The sequence below is a fragment of the Oncorhynchus keta genome, chromosome 10 (assembly GCF_023373465.1).
Source record: "Oncorhynchus keta strain PuntledgeMale-10-30-2019 chromosome 10, Oket_V2, whole genome shotgun sequence".
NCBI classification, from domain to species: Eukaryota; Metazoa; Chordata; class Actinopteri; order Salmoniformes; family Salmonidae; genus Oncorhynchus; species Oncorhynchus keta.
In genome coordinates this window covers 43,880,203-43,904,060 of record NC_068430.1, presented here as the reverse complement: position 1 = coordinate 43,904,060, position 23,858 = coordinate 43,880,203, and the positions used below count along the sequence as shown (strand labels likewise).

Genomic DNA, 23,858 nt, shown 5'->3' with positions numbered 1-23,858 from the left:
TATAACAGATCTCATCCAGAGAGTGGCTGCATTTTCCAAGTCCATTTTAATCTGAGGAGAGCACCACACTGTGCTCCTTCCTCAGGTATTTAAGTGAAACCCTTCAATGTGCTTAAAGCTGTATCCCCATTTTCCCTCTCCCTCCCTGTCTCTCTTTACCCCTTCTCACTCTCTTACTCTCCCTTTGTATCGCCCCCCTTTTCTTTGTTCTTACCCCTTATCTCCACTCCCATCTCTCTCGGTCCCTCTCTATTTCTCCATCTCTGGCAATCTTCTCCTCCGTCTCTCCATCTCAGTTCAGTCTGAAAACAGTCCAGCAGCTTTCACTTAAAACCCCCCTCCCTTCCCATTGTAGCAGCCACACATTAGTAGCAGCTCATTCTCTCTTTAAGGGGATTGCTGGAAGGAGCAGTGAATCAATACAGTAAAGCCTCAGAGACACACTGGGCCTGTTAATGTAATAGGAGTGGGTGAAATACAGGAGGGAGAGGAGGGCGATGGAAGGTTGAGGAGAGAAGCGGAGAGAAGAGGTGAGGAGAGATGAAGGAAGAGAGAGGAGGAGAGAAGGCAAAGTTGGGGTGGAGTATAGAGAGGAAGTGTGAGGAGAGATGGGAGAAGAGGAGAGAAGGGAAAGGAGCGGTGGAGAGGAGAAGAAAGGTGGAGGGGAGGAGAGGACATGACAGTAGAGTAGGGGAGAGAGAAGGAAGGGAGGAAAGGAGCACAGACGATAGGAGAGGTCAACACTATGTTTTTGTTTTATTTCACCTTTATTTAACCAGGTAGGCCAGTTGAGAACAAGTTCTCATTTACAACTGCGACCTGGCCAAGATAAAGCAAAGCAGTGCGACACAAACAACAACAGAGCTACACATGGAATAATCAAACAGTCAATAACACAATAGAAAAAGTCTATATGCAGTGTGTACAAATGGTGTGAGGATGTAAGGCAATAAATAGGCCATAGTATCGAAGTAATTGCAATTTAGCAATTAACACTGGAGTGATAGATGTGCAGATGATGATGTGCAAGTAGAAATCATTGTGTGCAAAAGAGCAAAAAATAAAATGAAACCAATTTGGGGATGAGGTAGTTAGTTGGATGGGCTATTTACAGATGGGCTGTGTACAGGTGCAGCAATCAGTAAGATAATCAGATAGCTGATGCTTAAAGTTAGTGAGGGAGATATAAGTCTCCAACTTCAGCAATTTTTACAATTCATTCCAGTCATGGGCAGCAGAGAACTGGAAGGAAAGGCGGCCAAAGCAGGTGTTGGCTTTGGGGATGACCAGTTGATGACCATACCTGCTGGAGCGCATGCTATGGGTGGGTGTTGTCATCGTGACCAGTGAACTGACATAAGGCGGAGTTTTACCTAGCAAAGACTTTTTGATGACCTGGAGCCAGTGGGTTTGGCGACGAATATGTAGTGAGGGCCAGCCGACGAGAGCATTCATGTTGTAGTGGTGGGTGTTATATGGGGCGTTGGTGACCAAACAGATGGCACTGTGATAGACTGCATCCAGTTTGCTGAGTAGAGTGTTGGAGGCTATTTTGTAAATGACATCGCCAAAGTCGAGGATCCGGTAGGATAGTCAGTTTTACAAGGGTATATTTGGCAGCGTGAGTGAATGAGGCTTTGTTGCGAAATTGGAAGCAGATTCTAGATTAATTTTGGATTGGCTATGTTTAATATGAGTCTGGAAGAAGAATTTACAGTCTAGCCAGACACCAAGGTATTTGTAGTTGTCCGCATATTCTAAGTCAGAACCGTCCAGAGTAGTGATGCTAGATGGGTAGCGAACAGTTGAAGAACATGCATTTAGTTTTACAAGCATTTAAGTGCAGTCGGAGACCACGGAAGGAGTGTTGTATGGCATTGAAGCTCATTTGGAGGTTTGTTAACACAGTGTCCAAAGAAGGGCCAGATGTATACAGAATGGTGTCGTTTGCGTAGAGGTATATCAAGGAATCACCCTCAGCAAGAGCGACATCGTTGATATATACAGAGAAAAGAGTTGGTCCGAGAATTGAACCCTGTGGTACCCATAGAGACTGCCAGAGGTCCGGACAACAGGCCCTCCCATTTGACACACTGAACTCTGAGAAGTAGTTGGTGAGCCAGGCGAGGCAGTCATTTGAGAGACCAATGCTGTTGCATCTGCCGATAAGAATACGGTGATTGACAGAGTTGAAAGCCTTGGCCAGGTCGATGAAGACGGCTGTACAGTACTGTCTTTTATCGATGGCGGTTATGATATCGTTTAGTACCTTGAGCGTGGCTGAGGTGCACCCCTGACCAGCTCGGAAACCAGATTGCACAATCTTTAGGAATCTCCAACGATATGAGAGATAGGTTGAACATACTGGTAATAGTGGTTGCAACAGTGGCAGTGGATAATTTTAGAAATAGAGGGTCCAGATTGTCTAGCCCAGCTGATTTGTATGGGTCCAGGTTTTGCAGCTCTTTCAAAACATCAGCTATCTGGATTTGGGTGAAGGAGAAGCTGGGGAGGCTTGGGCAAGTAGCTGCAGGGGGTGCGGAGCTGGTGGCCGGGGTTGGGGTAGACAGGAGGAAAGCATGGCCAGCCTTAGAGAAATGCTTATTGAAATTCTTGATTATCGTGGATTTATCGGTGGTGACAGTGTTTCCTAGCCTCAGTGCAGTGGGCAGCTGGGAGGATGTGCTCTTATTCTCCATGGACTTTACAGTGTCCCAAAACGTATTGGAGTTAGAGCTACAGGATGCAAATATCTGTTTGAAAAAGCTAGCCTTTGCTTTCCTAACTGACTGTGTGTATTGGTTCCTGACTTCCCTGAAAAGTTGCATATCGCAGGGACTATTCGATTCCAGTGCAGTCCGCCACAGGATGTTTTTGTGCTGGTTGAGGGCAGTCAGGTCTGGAGTTCTTACGTCTACATTTTTTTTAAGATGGTGAGGAAATTACTTTTAAAGAATGACCAGGCATTCTCTACTGACGGGAGGAGATCAATATCCTTCCAGGATACCCAGGCCAGGTCGATTAGAAAGGCCTTCTCACAGAAGTGTTTTAGGGAGCGTTTGACAGTGATGAGGGGTGGTCGTTTGACAGCGGACCCATAGCGAATGCAGGCAATGAGGCAGTGATCCCTGAGATCCTGATTGAAAACAGCAGATGTGTATTTGGAGTCCGAGTTGGTCAGGATAATATCTATGAGGGTGCCCATGTTTACAGATTCAGGGTTGTACCTGGTGGGTTCCTTGATAATTTGTGTGAGATTGAGGACATCTAGTTCAGATTGTAGGACTGCCGGGGTGTTAAGCATATCCCAGTTTAGGTCACCTAACAGAACAAACTCTGAAGATAGATGGGGGGCAATAAATTCACATATGGTCTGAGCAGCAGCAGACAGAGGCTGAGATCTGCCAGACATCACATTAGCAGAGTATGCCCACTCAGCAGGAGAGGCTATGCTGGAGCTTGTCTTGTCTGGATGGAGGAATTCCTCTCAGATGGGAGTCAAAGACCCATCGAACAACCATTATGATCTCTAACATGTCAGTAATTACACAGTAGAAATAACAAAAGAAAAAGTCCACACTATTCCTAGTGCAAGCCAAAGTCAGTCCCAGTTATCCTAAAACGTTTTAGGCCTTTTTTTTGTTGCCTCCGTCTGTCTGTAGGGTGTATGCTCAGGGCTCTGCTGTGTCCTCAGTGGCAGACGGACTGACAGTCAAGGTCATCAGAGGGGGTGGCAGTGAGTCAAAGCATTATTGTTGCTGAAGGGTGACCAATGTTGCTTAGAGAGAGCGAGAGCGAGACCAAGCCCTCAGCTCTATCCTCTCCTCTCTTTGCATGTGTCAGCTAATATAAATCTCTCCATTCATTATTGATATGAGGGAGCTTGTGAATTCCTCTGCTTTACAATACTCTGGAGTAGAAAACGTCTGAAGTAGCGCAGGGTGAGTTATCTAACCAGAACCAAACCACACCAGCTCCCACGCATGAACCCAATAGTAACGTTTAACATGCCTCTCACTTACAAGGCATTCTCTAGGTGCCTAATAAACACAGTGTAGAACTGTTCTTGAAGTCTCACAGACTGTCGATTTTTTTTATGAATCACTGTGCTTGTCATTGATTGAGGTTTGTGTACAGACACCGTCATCTCTCCAGACACCTCTAGTCTTAGTCACCTCGGAAATGAAAGCAGACTCACAAAAAGCGAATGAACCCTCTAATTAAATGTCGAAGTGAAGATTTTCTCAAGTGATTGATAAAAAAATGCTATTTTGAATGCATTTATTCAGGTATGCAGTCAGTCAGTTCAAATGAGTCTTACAGCTGTATGAACTCGCAGGAACATAATTACAAACCCAGCAGGAATTTTCATTCTAGCAATTATATTTCTATGAGTTTGAAAACGGTTTAAGTCCTAGGCAATTCCATGCCTTAGTCAGCGTCCGTTAGGAGCCTTGGATGCCTGGGTCATGTGATCAGGTTGTTGTCCGCCTACCTGACGTCATGCTTGAGTGATTCAGTTAGCCCCCGGCCTCTAATCTAAATCCAGTTACGACACCATTCCCCTCACCGCTGGTTGCACACAAACACTAGCTACAAACACTAGCATTCCGCTCTTATGGTTGCATGCAGATATTTTCCTCCGTTCACTCTATAGCGGTTACATTACAGAGCTACGGTTTGCCACAACACAACCACTCAGCAGCATAACACACCGTGACAACCCACCATGGTAACAGTAACATGGCACAGCCATAAAGCAACCTGTTTTGTCAACAGGGCAACAGGACGCAATTTGTCTTCACAAAAAGAGGGGGGGGGGTGTACTATATGTGTGACAGGAATGGAAGTGACTGTTGTGCAGGGCAAACCTCTCTGGGACAGTGTGTGGGCAGAGTGGAGGGTAGACATGTCACAATGCTACAACACACACACACACACACACACATCTATGATGAGGAGAGAGAGAGAATTTGAGTTTTAAATAACCTTTATTGGGTCTGGGAACCCACAACACCATAAACACTCATACAAAACCATGGTTACACATCAATTATAAACACAACACCAAATCTTCCTCCACAGTAACTGAACACAACAGCCTCTGAATACCCCATATTCTCATTAACAGATCAATATTGTTAACCATTTTGTAATAGGCAAACTCAACCCTCAGTCTCGCTGCCAACATCCCCTCCAGCATTCCCACCACATCCACAGACCCCTGTCCCCAAGTACTGTTCTTTATTGGTTCCCATATTGCTAATTTAGCTGCCCCTGACACAAAATTAAGCAAGATAACTACACCCCTTCTACTAAACCTGTACTTTAGCCCACATATAAACTGTTGGGAAGAGAACCTCTCCCAGAGCTGAGAACCAACTACTGATCAGGTAAATGTATATTTTTTTCACCTTTATTTAACCAGGTAAGCTAGTTGAGTACAAGTTCTCATTTACAACTACGACCTGGCCAAGCAAAGCAGTGCGACACAAACAACGCAGAGTTACACATGGAATAAACAAGTGTACAGTCAATAACACAATAGAAAAAAAGAACGTCTATATACAGTGTGCAAATGGCGTGAGGAGGTAGGCAATAAATAGGCCAATAGTAGCGAAGTAATTACAATTTAGCAAATTAACACTGGAGTGATAACTGAGCAGATGATGTGCAAGTAGAGATACTGGTGTGCAAAAGAGCAAAAAAGTCAATGAAAACAATATGGGGATGAGGTAGGTAGATTGGGTGGGCTATTTACAGATGGACTGTGTACAGCTGCAGCGAACGGTTAGCTGCTCAGATAGCTGATGTTTAAAGTTAGTGAGAGAAATATGTCTCCAGCTTCAGCGATTTTTACAATTCGATCCAGTCACTGGTAGCAGAGAACTGGAAGGAAAGGCGGCCAAATGAGGTGTTGGCTTTGGGGATGACCAGTGAGATATACCTGCTGGAGCGCGTGCTACGGGTGGGTGTTGTTTATTGTGACCAGTGATCTGAGATAAGGCGGAGCTTTAACTAGCATAGACTTATAGATGACCTGGAGCCAGTGGGTCTGGTGACGAATATGTAGCGAGGGCTAGCCAACTAGAGCATACAGGTCGCAGTGGGGGGGTGGTATAAGGGGCTTTGGTAACAAACCGGATGGCACTGTGATAGACTGCATCCAGTTTGCTGAGTAGAGTATTGGAAGCTATTTTATAGATGACATTGTCAAAGTCGATGATTACTAGGGTAGTCAGTCAGTTTTACTAGGGTAAGTTTGGCGGCGTGAGTGAAGGAGGCTTTGTTGCAAAATAGGAAGCCAATTCTAGATTTTATTTTGGATTGGAGATGTTTAATGTGAGTCTGGAAGGAGAGTTTACAGTCTAGCCAGACACCTAGGTATTTGTAGTTGTCCACATATTCTAGGTCAGAACCGTCCAGGGTAGTGATGCTAGTTGGGTGGACGGGAAGCGAACAGTTGAAAAGCATACATTTGGTTTTACTAGCGTTTAAGAGAAGTTGGAGGCCACAGAAGGAGTGTTGTATGGCATTGAAGCTCGTTTGGAGGTTAGTTAACACAGTGTCCAAAGAAGGGCCAGATGCATACAGTATGGTGTCGTCTGCGTAGAGGTGGATCAGGGAATCACCCGCAGCAAGAGAGACATCATTGATATATACAGAGAAAAGAGTCAGCCTGAGAATTGAACCCTGTGTTACCCCCATAGAAGACTGCCAGAGGTCCGGACAACAGGCCCTCCGATTTGACACACTGAACTCTGTCTGCAAAGTAGTTGGTGAACCAGGCGAGGCAGTTATTTGGGAGACCAAGGCTATTGAGTCTGCCGATAAGAATAGGGTGACAGAGTCGAAAGCCTTGGCCAGGTCGATGAAGACGGCTGCACAGTACTGTTTTTTATTGATGGAGGTTATGATATCGTTTAGTACCTTGAGCGTGGCTGAAGTGCACCCGTGACCAGCTCGGAAACCGGATTTCACAGCGAAGGAGATAATAATTAATATCACCTGATTGAGCTAATCATGTAAATGTAATTAACTAGAGAGTCGGGCACCACAAAATCATATTTATAGAGCTGTTATCTTCCGAATAAACTCTTAAAGACCTAGTAATATTTTACATCAATAGCAGTCCACATTAATCTTAATTTTACTTCAGGCTCATAATCTGAAAGTTGTAAATTCTTGGTTATCTGCAAGAACCCTGGCTAACAATTTGAACCAGCAATACAAAATTGGGTTTAATCATTTATTTATGGGTAGGCAGGGTAGCCTAGTGGTTAGAGCGTTGGACTCGTAACCGAAAGGTTGCAAGTTCAAATCCCCGAGCTGACAAGGTACAAATCTGTCGTTCTGCCCCTGAAGAGGCAGTTAACCCACTCTTCCTAGGCCGTCATTGAAAATAAGAATTTGTTCTTAACTGACTTGCCTAGTAAAATAAAATAAATATTTACTAAATACCTAACTAATCATACATAATTCACATACACATAATTAAATCATTACTTGATTACAAATTCATAGGAAAACGTCCCTAGTGGGAGGAACAGATATGACAGCTTGTTACACAAAGGAAAGGGGGCTGGGTTGTGTGAAAGAGCGGGAAAACAGGAACAAAGGCGAAGCTGTGCTATCGTAAATACAGCATTCTAAATTACTGCCCATTTGGAAAAGGAAAATGCAATAAATATTTACTCTGAGCTGCGTTTCAATAGGTTGGTGGTAGATGGAAGACCGTGTTGCCAAACCTTGTCCTCTGTCCTTTGAAGAATGTCTCTGGTGGTCACTTGGATAAGTTGTAGTAACGTCGTTGTGTGGTAGACGGGATACTCTGTCTGTTCCTTCCTTGCAGCTGCGGTTGCAAACTCAACGCTAGGAGAAATCACTTCTGTCGTGAACAAGAGTTCAAAGTTCATACCATTCGCAATCAAAGCCGGCCTTACGGGATGTTGGCTTCGTTCTGTAGTTTTATCTGAACCATTCTGACATAGGATCGTCATCCTAACCTCATCGGAACAGGAAGTTCTGTTGTTGTCAAGGCTTTATATAGGAAGGGAGAAGAGGGCGTGATTGTAAAGTTTTATAGCCCATTTCCCTTCACAGAGGCGGGTCACTGAGTGAGCAGCCTTAACTTATGAAAACCCACATCTCACATTTTAGAAGCTAAAATCACATTTCACCGGCAACAGCCTTTTGGGGAGGCTCCTGATCCAAACATCCCCGCCCACCTCGTTGATTTTTCCCCTTCTGGGGTTAAAGCATGGAAAACTTTTACACAGATTTTGTACATGGCCTTCTTTCCCACCGCCTTGAACTCCCCCAGCTCTGAGTATGGAAGGAAAACAGCTTCCTCACGTCTTCCTCGAATGCCCCCGCCGCAGCACTAACATTCAGTGCAGGGAACACAATCCAGACCCTCCGTCCACCAGAATTGGAAGTGTCAGTCACGTACTGCCGATGAAATACTGGCAAGGAATTACAGACCTCAGCTCGACCTTCCTCAGTAGGCTAGATGATTGGATCCCCGCTCTTTCTCCGAGCTCCTCCAATCATCTGCTCCTACTCCGTATCAGATGACCCTGCTTGGTACACCCCACACCTAATAGGCATGAACGTAGGCTGGCTGAACCCAGAGCACGGGATTGGATGGCCGTGTTGTAAAAAGAAAAGGTTCTTCAAAAAGCCACATCGCTGGTGGCATGCCGGCCTTACGGGACTTGACAAATACTCTCCAAAGCTGCATAATGGACTCATAGCCAGACAAAATCACCCCCCTCTAGCTTTAATAGGAAAATTTGCTTGTCTAAGCCTAAACAGCCCGGTCTCCTCATCAATGTATAGGCTGTGTCAACCCAGCTTGAACTGGGTCGACACAATGGCTGTAAAATCATTAGTCTGTGCCACAGGGTAGAGGCAGCTAGATTATTGGCATCTAGCACCCTTCCTCTATAAGACAGCTGGGGTGGCACCATTTCCACCTTGACAATCTGGCACACACTTTCTCCACTACACCCTCCCAGTTATTTTCCGGAAAGACATCAGAGCCTAGAAAAAACTCCAAAGTCTTCATCCCATTTCTACCCCACTGAAGCCCCCATGGTAACCGTGGAGCTGAGCCTGTCTGACCTGCCCACAGCAATTCACTCTTTTCCCAATTGACTTTAGCTGAGGCCCCCCTCATACACCTTTAGAGTGTTTTTAGAACCTTAACATCCTCACCCCCTGTAATAAAAACTGTCACGTCATCTGCAAACGCAGACAGTGCTATCGTGGGACCCTTCATTACCCCTGGCACAGAGAAGCCAGTAAGCCTCGCTCTTAAAAAACAAAGCATTGGTTCAATTGCCAGACAATATAACGTCCCTGAAATTGGGCATCCCTGCCCGATAGACCTTTGGACGGGGATGGGGCAACATAAACCACCCCCCACCTTCACCATACATGAGGCCCCAGCATACAGTAAACTCATCTAAGACAACAACAACAAAAAACATCCCCAAACCCAAAGACTTTCATTCTTTGCTGGTCCACAAGGTCAAAGGCCTTTCCAAAGCAAGTAAACCCACATTCACATCAAATAGTGTACAAATGTCTAAAACATCTCTTATTAGAAACAAGTCAACAATAGAGTGGTCAGGTACACAGTAAGACTGGTCCTTGTGGACCAAGAGCCCCAGATACTCTTTCAACCTGTTTGAGAGACATTCAGATACAATTTTATATTCCGCACACAGAAATGCAACAGGTCACCATTTTTAGAAGAGCCAAATCCCCCTCTTTTGGCAACAATGAAAGCACAGCATGTTGACAGGAAACAGGAAGAGAACCCTCATGAAAAGATTCACACCACTTCATAAAAAGCCCCCCAAACTGCTTATAGAACTCAAATGGTAAACCATCGATGTCAGGGGCTCAGCCTGATGAGAGCTGCATAACTGCTGTGGACAGCTCCTGCAGAGTAATGTTAGCATCCAAAGCAACTCTCTGCTCAGGGCCCAATTGAGGAAGTCCATGTAACAACTGTTCAGTACACAGAGAATCACAATCCTCCGCCTTAGAGGGCAGAGTAGAAATCCCCGGCATGTTGGCACATTTCACTGTCGTCCATGGTCACCTTCCCATCAGAGAGACGAAGGCAGACCATCTGTTTGCGTTGCAATGTCGACTGTCCATGGTTAAAATGTTAAAAAAACTAAAACAAACAGAACATCCACCTTGACCAATAAAACCCGACCCTTGACAGTCAACCTAATTGCCACCCCAGCACTGACACGAGTACCATGACTGAGTGAGTGTATGCTGCCCCTCCCACCACATATCCCAATCAACCTCATTAGCCTCATCACTATGGGTCTCCTGCAGAAAAACTATGTTAAGCCTTTTCTGTTTTATTACTTCCAATACCCAAGCCCTCTTATTCCTGTCCCTTCCCCCATTAATATTGAGAACCTACCCTTAGTACCCCCATATAGAAAAGAGAAAGGAAAAGCAAAAGAAAGCAGAGAAACCAGACAGTCTCTCTCTCTCTCTCTCTCTCTCTCTCTCTCTCTCTCTCTCTCTCTCTCTCTCTCTCTCTCTCTCTCTCTCTCTCTCTCTCTCTCTCTCTCTCTCTCTCTCTCTCTCTCTCTCTCTCTCTCTCTCTCTCTCTCTCTCTCTCTCAGGCATGATCATCATCGTTTTAATTTTCTCTTAACCTTACCACGGTTACCACTACATTTTGCTGCCGTGACAGCAGTAACACATTTCCTCAAGCGAAAACGCTCCTCACGCAACTGGTCTAACCCCACCGTCTTCTGTTACATCACAGCTGACCTCAAAACTTAACTTTTTTTTTTTTTTAAATCTGCCAATCTGACAGATTTACCAAAAGTCAGATCCAGGAACCCATTTACCTCATCTAGATTGTAAACTGAATCTTCACCAGCTGCTATCATATCAAGAGAGATATCCTTCTCCTGATCCTCCTCAACTGAGGCCTCAGACCCCTGACCCCTCTGCCACATCCCTCTCAACACTCCCCACTTGCACCCCATCACTCGTACCGGGCATCTCCTCCACTACCTGGGAGACTAGCCCCACCTGAACCCCCTCCTGTACCCCATTACTTGTAGTGGGAATCCCTCCCCCCCAGTATGAGGAAATGGCTCTCATAAGCCATATACAATCTGTTGTCATACTTGACTTTAAACGATAACTCCAATGTCTGAGTCCAAAAACATAAACGCCTGTCGCATAACCCAACGGGACAATCTTACACGCAACAACTCACACTCCAATTGCTCATTGGGAGTAAACGGTGGCACATTCAAAATCGTTACTCTTGTTGATTGAGGAAAAAAAAGTGGCGTAACTTGAATAAACATACCTTTAAGAAATACGCCATGCTCAACAAGACACTCGTCTTGAAGAAAAACCACCACGGCTTTATTCATCAGCAACATTCTCATAGCCTACCTTCTCTCCAATGGCGAACAGAAACTCCTGCAGTGACAGTAGATTCAGTAACACACCTAAAGCCGTGCTGAAGTGACAGGGACGGCGTCCCCATGTGGGTCGCCATCCCTGCCAAAGCCAGGAAAATTTTGACAAGAAAAACAATATACTTAATTCTACCACAACAAATAATCACACATAGAAAAAGGAAAACCACCAAGAAAAGGAAAACAAGAAGGAAAAAACAGGCGATCGAACTCCAGACAACACTCGCTCATACAATTACCAGCATGCACTAAACACTCCCAGCATGCAGAGAGAGAGGTACATCTTGGGAATGGGGAGTCATTGCTTACTTGCTTATGGCGGCAAATTAATCTACAGGGAACCTTGAAGCCAATACAGCTGGGCCTCAAGAGAGATGCTGTAGGGAGGAATTACTCCTGACATTCTATGGAAGCATTGCTTACTTCTAGAATATTTTTTGCTACACTTCCCCAGATCTGTGCCTCGACACAATCCTGTTTCAGAGCTCTACGGACAATTCCTTTGACCTCATGGCTTGGTTTTTGCTCTGACATGCACTGTCAACTGTGGGGCCTTATATAGACAGTTGTGTGCCTTTCCAAATCATGTCCAGTCAATTGAATTTACCACTGGTGGACTCTAATCAAGTTGTAGACACATCAAGGATGATCAATGGAAACAGGATGCACCTGACTTCAATTTCAAGTCTCATTAAAAAATGCTCTGAATATTTATGTAAATAAGGTTTTGTTTTCCTAAAAACCTGTTTGTGCTTTGTTATTATTGAGTATTGTGTGTAGATTGATGAGGAACATTTTTGTTTAATCCATTGTAGAATAAGGCTGTAACAAAATTCGTGAAAGGGGTCTGAATACTTTCCGAATGCACTGTACAGTATACACACACACACACACACACACACACACACACACACACACACACACACACACACACACACACACACACACACACACACACACACACACACACACACACACACACACACACACACACACACACACACACACACACACACACACCAAGGGTGTCTCAGTGGGAGTTGGGATATGCAAAAAAACAAATGTAAAATACACACTTGTACATGTGTGAAATAGGACAAACATAAGCACCCAAGCACACAGTTTAGCCACATATGCTCTAAGGCTATTCATATTTATGTATTACTCTACCTACAAAGAAAAATACAACTACAAAGAGCTTCAATTGTGCTTCTGTCAGTCAAGTCAATACATTAGGGTCAATCCCATTTTCATTCAGTCATTTCAGGATATAAATTCAGTTTTGACTGAATTTAAATTAAATTGACCCCAACCCTAGTGTACAGCACATTCTTAGTATTTACACAGCATGAATCAAATGACTGATCCTGAGATCTAGGAGATGCATTATCAATGATAGATAGCTATCCATATTAATGTGCCCTTTCTACCTACATAGACACCTACAGTATAGGCCGGTTTACCAGACACAGATTTCCTAATCCAGGACTAAAAAGCATTCAATGGAAATTCTCCATTGGAAGATCTTTTTGGTCCAAGACAAGGGTTAATTAACTTCTTAGTGATCCCTTCGCGCAACGGGATTCAAGCTCAAGCCCTCAAGCTCATTACCATAACGCAACGTTAACTATTCATGAAAATCGCAAATGAAATGAAATAAATATATTTGCTCTCAAGCTTAGCCTTTTGTTAACAACACTTTCATCTCAGATTTTCAAAATATGCTTTTGAACCATAGCTAAACAAGCATTTGTGTAAGAGTATTGATAGCCTAGCATAGCATTTAGCCTAGCAATTCAGCATGCAACATTTTCACAAAAACAAGAAAAGTATTCAAATAAAATCATTTACCTTTGAAGAACTTCAGATGTTTTCAATGAGGAGACTCTCAGTTAGATAGCAAATGTTCAGTTTATCCAAAAATATTAATTTGTGTAGGAGAAATCGCTCCGTATTGTTCATCACGTTTGGCTACGAAAAAAACCTGTATCCAGGAGTGTAATTCTCTCCGCAAGCTCATTAGCATAACGCAACGTTAACTATTCATGAAAATCACAAATGAAATGAAATAAATATATTAGCTCTCAAGCTTAGCCTTTTGTTAACAAAACTGTCATCTTAGATTTTCAAATATGCTTTTGAACCATAGCTAAACAAGCATTTGTGTAACAGTATTGATAGCCTAGCATAGCATTAAGCCTGGCATTCAGCGTGCAACATTTTCACAAAAACAAGAAAATAATTCAAATAAAATAATTTACCTTTGAAGAACTTCAGATGTTTTCAATGAGGAGACTCTCAGTTAGATAGCAAATGTTCAGTTTTTCCAAAAATATTATTTGTGTAGACAAATCGTTCCGTTTTCTTCATCACGGTTGGGTAAGAAAAAAAACGGAAATTAAGTAATTACAACGTGAACTATTTTCCAAATTAACTACATTATATCGACAGAAACATGGCAAACGTTGTTTAGGATCAATCCTCAGGGTGTTTTTCACATATCTATCGATGATAAATCATTCGTGGCAGTTTAGTTTCTCCACTGAAGAAATGGAATGCGCATGGACCTAGAGATTACGCAATAATTCCGACGCAGGACACCGGGCGGACACCTGGTAAATGTAGTCTCTTATGGTCAATCTTCCAATGATATGCCTACAAATACGTCACAATGCTGCAGACACCTTGGGGAAACGGTAGAAAGTGCAGACTCATTCCTGGTGCATTCACAGCCATATAAGGAGACATTGGAACACAGCGCCTTCAGAATCTGGGGCATTTCCTGTATGAAATTTCATCTTAGTTTCGCCTGTAGCATTAGTTCTGGGGCACTCACAGATAATATCTTTGCAGTTTTGGAAACGTCAGAGTTTTTTCTTTCCAAAGCTGTCAATTACATGCATAGTCGAGCATCTTTTCGTGACAAAATATCTTGTTTAAAAAGGGAACGTTTTTTTATCCAAAAATTAAAAGAGCGCCCCCTATCTCAAAGAAGTTAAAGATTAACTTCTTGTTAATCCAGCCACAGTGTCAGTTTTCAAAAAGGCTTTACGGCGAAAGCAAACCATGCTATTATCTGAGTACAGCACCCCATCAAACAAACACATGAAAATCACATTTCAACCCAGCCAGGCGCGACACAAAAGTCAGAAATAACGATATAATTCATGCCGTACCTTTGTACAATATCTTCAATATCTTCTTCTGTTGGCACTCCAATATGTCCATTAAACATCACAAATGGTCCTTTTTTTTGATCAATTCTGTCGTTTTATCTCCAACATTTCCATTTATTTGGTGTGTTTGATCCACAAAAACACCGGTTCTAACTCGCGCAACATGACTACAAAGTATCTAATATAGTTACCTGTAAACTTGATCCGAACATTTCAAACAACTTTCCTAATCCAACTTTAGTTATTTAGGTATTATAAACTGTGTTCAATGCCGGACGAAAACAAAGTGGAGCGAGCTTTCAGATCGTGCTCCCAAACCACACCAGACTCCAGACCTACACCAGACCTAATTGATGCAACTAAATGGACGGGGGACCTAACCCTTGATCAGTGCTTCTAATCTGAGACACATTATGAATACAGGCCATGGCCTTATTCCATGTAGGATCATAATGCAGAATGTATTGATTATTACCGTGTGGTGAGGTGATGTCCTCCTTGGGTCCTCCTGGTCTCTGAGCTGATTCGCTGTGTTTTGCCCTCCTTCAGTTGGACTGGGTGAAAGGGTAAACATGTCTAGCAGCCATAGGAAGGCAGTCATTTCTTGCAGGTAGTCCATTCTTGCAGGTAGAAAGGCAGGACACCTAGACAAGTAATGATAGTGGTTGGAGTAAATAATAATGACAGAAATAGGGGCGAAACAAACAATGGACAAAAATGAATTTTCCAAAGAAATCACGATCCAAAACAGGATTTGGCTGTAGTAAACAGGGTAAGGTTAGCCTAGGTCTACTGTTGAGACAAAAATATACCCTACCCATAGAGACACACTCCCTGTCAGAGCCCCTCGAAGTTCGAACACTGACTGGCACAGCTAGGTAGAAATACCTTGAGACACCCCATGGGCAAAACCATTGCCACACAAAGAAGGAGTGCATATAACCAATGAACTGGTTCAAACCTTCTTTAACCAACGGAGGCTGTACAAATGTTTAAACCATACTAATAGTCATCACATTCACACGGGCCTTTCTAATTCAGACCAGTAAATGTTATAGAGCTCTCAAACAAATAATCACATTTACAAAAGGACAGAATCCGTGGACATAAGGGGCGTGCCCCTCTCGAGCATTCGCACACGTCCGCGCCTAGATTTAGAGTGTGGGCGTGCATGAGCGTAACTTTGAGAGCCGGCATACAATCAATCACATGACAAACACAAAGCAAGCACTTAAAAATAAATGCAGAAGCTGAATGAAAATAGACAAGTTACACAGATCATTTGGGAACTTGGCAAGATGGTTGCAATATGTGGAGCTATCATGCCACAAGACTAGACCCAGATGCAGACACAGGAGGCAGATGGTTGGAGTCTTACAATATTTAATAATCCAATAGGGGAAGGTAAGAGAATGGTCGTGGACAGGCAAAAAGGTCAAAACCAGTTCAGAGTCCTGGAGATACAGTGTGACAGAAAGGTTCGAGGTCAGGGCAGGCAGAAGGGTCAGTCCAAAAAACATGCAAGCGTCAAAACCGGGAGGAATAGCAAAAGGAGTACGTGGGAAAAACACACTGGTTGACTTGATGAAACTGATCAGGGTGTGTTCTGGGCATACTCCACCCAGACCAGGTGACGGCTCCAGGAAGTAGGGTTGGTTGAGACCAGGCACCTTGAGGTGGTCTTCAGTTCTTGGTTGGCTTGCTCCGACTGACCAGTAGTTTGGGGATGGAATCCGGATGACAGGCTGGCCGACAACCCAATAAGGGTGCAGAATGCCTTCAAGAACTGAGACGAGAACCCCGATCGGAGACCATGTCTACCGAAAGTCCATGGATCCGGAAGACATGTTGCACCATAAGCGGGGCCGTCACCTTGGCAGAAGACGTCAGGGGCCATTGTGGGCCACCAGAAACGTTGTCGAAGGAAGGCTAGTTTACGACGGGACCCTGTATGACAGGTCAGCCTGGAGGAACGAGCCCATTTCAGGACCCGAGACCAGACCTCATTAGAGAAAGCAGCCGGTTAGCCGGGACCCCTTCAGGTCCAGGCTGGGAGCGTTGTGCCTCACGGACCAGGTTCTCAATACCCCAATCCACAATGGCAGCAAGGCATGAGGTAGGGAAAATGGTTTCAGAGGTTGAGGGTGTGGCAGAATAACTGTATAGGCAGGAGAGGGAGTCAGGCTTCATTCTCTGACCCTAGGTGGTAGGAGATGTTTAAGTTAAATCTGGTGAACAGGATGGCCCACTGGGCATGCCTGGAGTTGAGTCGCTTGTTTGTACGGAGATATTCCAGGTTTCTATGGTCTGTCCAGACCAGATATGGCTGTTGTGCTCCTCCCAACCAGTGACTCCACTCTTCCAACACCATCTTCACCGCCAGAAGTTCTTGTTTGCCGACATCGTAGTTCCTCTCAGCAGGATTGAGACGATGGGACAGGAAGGCACAGGGATGAAGCTTTTGGTTCTGGGCAGATCGCTGGGACAGAATGGCCCCCACTCCAACATCCGAAGCATCCACTTCTACCACAAATTGACGCGACGGGTCCGGATGGATGAGGATGGGTGTTGACAGCTGGAGATGATTTAAACGGTACCTTGGGAGAGGTGAGAGGGGTGGCCGCCAGGGTGCTGTAGTCCCGAATGAAATGGCAGTAGAGGTTTGCACAACCAAGAAACCATTGCAACTGCTCCCTGGGTGTTGGTTGAGGCCAATCCACCACTGCTTTCACCTTTCCAGGATCCATCTGAACATTGTCCTCAGCAATGACATATCCCAGAATGGTGATAGAGCGGTGAAACTCACACTTCTCGGGGAAAACAAGCGACACCTGGGGGGGGGTGGAGACAATAATGAGGACAGGTGAAACTGATCAGGGTGTGACAGGAGCAGTGATTTGAGTTTCTACAATATTCAAATCTCTAGAAAAGTTGTGCGATGCTCACAGGTTCCTCTGTGTTGCTGTCCTGTTGCCCTGAAGAAGGCCCAGTTGGGGTCAAAACATTGCTTGAATAAACTCAGACTTGGGAGTGCCATTATGCTCTCTAATCCAACACCTGGACAAGTTTATTTTAAAATATGTGTGCAAAACACTTCTTCTTGTGTTTGACCCTTTAGTTGGACAACCTGGACGAGCAGGCTGCCCAGATCAGACGGGAGCTGGATGGACGCCTGCAGATGGCCGATCAGATTGCCAGGGTGAGTCTGATAGCCTATACACACTGCAGCAGAACAAACACATGAACACACTGGTTACATTGTGCAGAGCCACACATAAACCTGAATAAACAGTTTGTAAGCATCCAAACAGCTTCACGATGCAAGTTCCCCCGAGAGCTTCACTATTGTACAAACTGCTTTACGTCACAATTAATATACTGTCGGCTATATCTGGCAATTTGTCGAATGACATGTATTCACATTAGTGTTGACAATACAATAATACATTATTTGGATTTGATTTAAATCTATTTTATTATTATAGTGTCTTGCTTCATCGGGATGACCAGCCCGCATGGACACAAAAGCTGACTTGTTATGGTAAAACCTACTTATCGATGTTATTTTTTTTCCTCTTCAAAGGGAGGCAAATTCCCCAAGTTTGTGTCGAAGGAAATGGAGCAGATGTACATAGAGGAGCTGAAGGCGTCGGTGAACCAGCTGATGGCCAACCTAGAGAGCATGCCCGTGTCCAAGGGAGGAGAGTTCAAACTGCAGAAGCTGAAGAAAGGACACAACACCTCCATCATGGACATGGGTCAGGAGGACGAGAACACACTGTCCAAGTCTGATGTGGTGCTCTCCTTTACTCTGGAGGTAGGAACCCAAACCACGGCCCTAAATCTAGCCTGAACCCTAACACTAAGTCTGGCCAAGTCTGAAGTCATGCTCTCCTGCAGTCTGGAGGTCCTAACCCTAGCCCTGACCCTAAACCTGACCTTAACCTTAACCCTGTCCAAGTATGATGTGGTGCTCCTCTTGACTCTGGAGGTGCTAAACCTAGCCCTGACCCTAAACCTGACCTTAACCTTAACCCTGTCCAAGTATTATGTGGTGCTCCTCTTGACTCTGGAGGTGCTAAACCTAGCCCTGACCCTTCACCTGGCACTAGCCCTAACCCTGTCTAGGAAGGATAAGACCTCAGCATTTTGGCATTATGAGAGAATATCCTAAATACAGTGTTACCCTTTCTGTCATGTGATTTTCTCAGTCACAAAGAAGTTGCACTGTAAGCACAAGTCCATTTGAATAGAGATTAATACCATACAAATGTTCTATCAAAACAGTACCTCTCTGAGAGCTCCACCCTATAATCCTGAGCCTCTCGCTCTCAGACAGACCTTTTCACCTGCCTCTGTCTTTACAAGGGGCGGCAGCGTAGCCTAGTGGTTAGAGCGTTGGACTAGTAACCGGTTGCGAGTTCAAACCCCCGAGCTCACAAGGTACAAATCTGTCGTTCTGCCCCTGAACAGGCACTTAACCCACTGTTCCCAGGCCGTCATTGAAAATAAGAATATGTTCTTAACTGACTTGCCTGGTTAAATAAAGGTAAAAAAAATATAAAAAAATTAAAAAAATAAAGAGAATTAGTCATCATACACATTATCAACATATTTATTAGCAATGGCTCTATGTTCTGCAGGGCAAGGAAAACAGAGCTTGACATGCTTTAAGCACTTTCTATCGATGTCTGTGGTGGTGGTGATGATATAGCAATATATATATATCTCAGCTGGCCCTTTGGAAAACTAGATCTGATGTGCACTTTCATTGGTCTTGCTTATTTTAGCACATTAATACATTCCAGGCCAAAGTCCCAAGGTGAGTTTGCTTATAGTTATCTTCTCTCTCTAGATTTATATCCTTCTAGACCAGGGCCCCTATTCAGAAAATGTCTAAGAGTTAGAGCGCTGAATGATGTAGAATCAGGTCCACCTGCTTAATTGTTATGCTTTAAAAGGCCAAAATGATCCTGGATCAGCACTCCTACTCTGAGACGCTTTTGAATATAAACCCAGTATAGATTGCAAACAGATGGCCCTCTAGCCATAAAGAAAGAGAATAAAAATAAATGGAAGCTTTCAGGAAGAACATTTTGTCGAAATGACTCCTCTATAGTACTCCCCTTTCACTAGGGTAGACTTCCGTTGTTTTACTTATAGTTATAGTTATATCCTTCATCATAACAAGAGTTATTATGATCTCAGAGAATTTAATATATGCAGAAGGGCTGTTTCTGTTACCCTGGCTACTGTAGGAGAAGAAGGTATTATTCTAGCATGGGCAGATTAATACTGCTCCCTCCCAGCCTCAGCAGTTGATTGTAGTGGGGAGCAGAGCAGATGCAGTGATTATGGTGCGAGGACTGAAACTACTGCTTTATAGATCAGAGAGGCTGGCCTGATTTGTTGCTTCTGTCATGGAATTTAGTAATGTGATTTTTGGAATCCATTGTCTTTTTTCTTTTTTTAGTTTAGAAACGTTTGTGGAGGTTAGGTATGGTGTTGCTGTTATTAAGCTTTAGCTACTGCAGGCCTATGATATGAAGGCAGTGCGCCCCGGCGCACTTCAGGTGAGGAAGTCTGTTCCAGGCCTACCAGAGTTACTCTTAGAATATAACACTTATCTTTACACAAACTATTTGGATTGAAAATGAACGACTGACTCTCCTTCTGTACAGCAGATGCAGTAACCACTTGACATAAAGAAATGCATTTCGGTGTCATAGCATGCCACGGGCATATCTCTATCTCTCTGGGGTTAGGACTAAACTTAACTTTATATATATATATGTATTTATATATATGTATTTATATATATGTATTTATATATATATATATGTATTTATATATATGTATTTATATATATGTATTTATATATATGTATTTATATATATGTATTTATATATATGTATTTATATATATGTATTTATATATATGTATTTATATATATGTATTTATATATATATATATGTATTTATATATATGTATTTATATATATGTATTTATATATATATATGTATTTATATATATATATATATATATATATGTATTTATATATATATACATATGTATGTATATATATATATATATATATTAATTAGTGTCATACAGTGGACACCTTTTCTAGCAATGCCCTGATACATTTAGTGCACAAATCTCTGACAGCTGAACCGAGAGGTGGACAATTATTGTTTCAGGAAAGTAGCCTAACTTGTCATAGGCTGTTTTTGAGGACATGTAAATGTGGACATTTGTCCAACATCCCTTGTTTATTGATGGTGTTGGCTGTCATGTTGTCGAGCACAAATTTTCCGAAAGGAAACTCTGAAATGGCATATTGTTTTAATGAAGATTTTAGAATATTGTCATAAAAATCACCAATTGGATGGAAACCTAGCTATAGACACCGTAAAGACTCTGGCAAGTGCACTAGTCCAGTGTCACTTTGATTAATCCTGCACATCATGGTTCACCAGCAGCTCCAAACATCTAAAGAATAACCTACCAGCTAATCAAGCTTGTAAGAATTGTACTTAAAGTCTTTAAAAAATCCTTCTTTAGCCTTTTACTGCAGTGGGCTAAATCAGGGTTCACACAAAGTTAGAAGCTTTCAGGAAGAACATTCTGCCTAAATGACTCCTCTATAGTACTTCCCGATCACTGGAGTAGACTTCCATTGTTAAATTATAAATCACAGATCACAAGGTAGACCAGGATAATGTAGTGAAACAAAAAAATCCTCCTCATTTAATTTCATAGCAACTTCATTAGTCATCATAATAACTCATGTTGTGATGAATGATCTAAGAGAATTCACTATACACAGAAGAGCTGTTTCTGTTCCCCTAGCTACTGTAGGAGAAGAAGGTATTATTCTAGCATGGGCAGATTAATACTGCTCCCTCCCAGCCTCAGCAGTTGATTGTAGTGGGGAGCAGAGCAGATGCAGTGATTATGGTGCGAGGACTGAAACTACTGCTTTATAGATCAGAGAGGCTGGCCTGATTTGTAGCTTCTGTCGTGGAATTTCGTGATGGGATTTTTGAGGTCCATTGTCTTTTCCTTTTTAATGGTCATGACCCACCAGTTGAAAATGACTGATTTAAAACATACCGTAAATGTTGTTGACCAATATAGCTTAGGAGGTTAATGCATTTTACAGTAATGTGTTCGTCAATGTTTTTTTGAGGTAGTATGCATTTACTGTACCTTTGTTGGTTTATGTCAAGGAGATTGTTGCAGTCAGGTATAGGGCACCATAGAGAGTTGGGGGCTGTGCTTGGACCTTTTCAGGAGGGTGCAATGTAACAGAATGTAACAGAATATTGTCTCGACCAGAGTAATGTCAGCTCTATATTTGGTACATTTCTGCTACATTGTGAACCTTACCGCATACACCCATGGTTTCACGACCTGCTGTTTGTGCCCTCCAGGTGGTGATCATGGAGGTGGTGGGCCTGAAGTCTCTGGCTCCTAACAGGATCGTTTACTGCACCATGGAGGTGGAGGGAGGGGAGAAACTGCAGACAGACCAGGCTGAGGCGTCCAAGCCAACGTAAGACCCTTCTTTCTCTGTCTATCTATCTGTCTCTGTCTCTGCCTGCCTCTGTTTGTCTGTCTCTGTCTGTCTCTGTCTGTCTCTGTCTGTCTCTGTCTGTCTCTGTCTGTCTGTCTGTCTGTCTGTCTGTCTGTCTGTCTGTCTGTCTGTCTGTCTGTCTGTCTCTCTGTCTCTCTGTCTCTCTGTCTCTCTGTCTGTCTCTCTGTCTGTCTCTCTGTCTCTCTGTCTCTCTGTCTGTCTGTCTCTCTGTCTGTCTCTCTGTCTGTCTGTCTGTCTGTCTGTCTGTCTGTCTCTCTGTCTGTCTGTCTGTCTGTCTGTCTGTGTCTGTCTGTCTGTCTGTCTGTCTGTCTGTCTGTCTCTCTGTCTGTCTCTCTGTCTGTCTGTCTGTCTGTCTGTCTGTCTGTCTGTCTGTCTGTCTGTCTGTCTGTCTGTCTGTCTGTCTCTCTGTCTGTCTCTCTGTCTGTCTCTCTGTCTGTCTGTCTGTCTGTCTGTCTGTCTGTCTGTCTGTCTGTCTGTCTGTCTGTCTGTCTGTCTGTCTGTCTGTCTGTCTGTCTGTCTGTCTCTCTGTCTGTCTGTCTGTCTCTCTGTCTGTCTCTGTCTGTCTGTCTCTCTGTCTCTCTCTATGTCTCTCTGTCTGTCTCTCTCTGTCTCTCTCTCTGTCTCTCTGTCTGTCTCTCTGTCTCTCTTTCTCTCTGTGCCTCTCTGTCTGTCTCTCTTTCTCTCTGTGCCTCTCTGTCTGTCTCTCTTTCTCTCTGTCTGTCTGTCTGTCTGTCTGTCTGTCTCTCTGTCTCTCTGTCTGTCTCTCTGTCTCTCTGTCTGTCTCTCTGTCTCTCTTTCTCTCTGTGCCTCTCTGTCTGTCTCTCTTTCTCTCTGTGCCTCTCTGTCTGTCTCTCTTTCTCTCTGTGCCTCTCTGTCTGTCTCTCTTTCTCTCTGTGCCTCTCTGTCTGTCTCTCTTTCTCTCTGTGCCTCTCTCACCTCAACTCTTAACCTGCCTGACGCTTAACATCCACTGACGCATGTGTTGTTCTCTTGTGATCTGAATGCAGTCACCTTCTCTTCACGCTGTGATTCCTGAGTCATCTGATCAAAGTGTGAAAGGATGCTCCCAGTGTAATCCTCCATTTAGAACAGTCTGTCTCCATGGGAATTAAAGGGAGGTCAGATGAAAAGATAACACCGGGCAAAGCCCCCCATCTCAGGATGATAGCTTTCCAAAAAGGTTCTCCTTGGAACCCCTCAAGTTTACCGAGATGTGTAACCATATACAGTAGATACATACCGAAACTATCTATTCAGGTTCAACACATTTAAGTTGGTTCAGGTTTATTGTGGTCACAGCCTTTCATCAACCCTTCCTGAATGTTAAAAGTGGTGATGATGTTAAGGATGAAGGAATTAATGTGAATGTGAATGTTTTTTCGCAGACTGGATCCTGAGTCTGTCTGCTGTTATCAAGGAAGCAGCCTGTAATGTTACAGTGCGTCTGTGATGCCAGCCTCCAGTGATGTGATGTTCAGCTCGCGATTATGAACTATTTTAAAGACTCGTCCTCTTGCTCTCGCACAGATTCAAGTGCCATTTTATAATGAGAGGGAGATGAGAGAAGGGGGAGAGCGAGAGGGAGAGCAATAGATGAAGGAT

The 23,858-nt window shown here is 43.6% G+C and overlaps 1 protein-coding gene across 14 annotated transcripts in view; it reads left to right on the top strand.

The window, feature by feature from the left end:
• LOC118389353 (calcium-dependent secretion activator 1-like) overlaps positions 1-23,858 on the top strand; it is a 151,672-nt gene that overhangs the window by 77,399 nt on the left and 50,415 nt on the right. For all 14 annotated transcript variants that reach the window (XM_052527088.1, XM_052527085.1, XM_052527087.1 and 11 more), the window contains exons 4-6: positions 17,775-17,855; positions 18,240-18,473; positions 22,093-22,214. In XM_052527088.1, the coding sequence (XP_052383048.1) occupies positions 17,775-17,855; positions 18,240-18,473; positions 22,093-22,214 (437 nt within the window). The remainder of the gene's footprint in view (positions 1-17,774; positions 17,856-18,239; positions 18,474-22,092; positions 22,215-23,858) is intronic.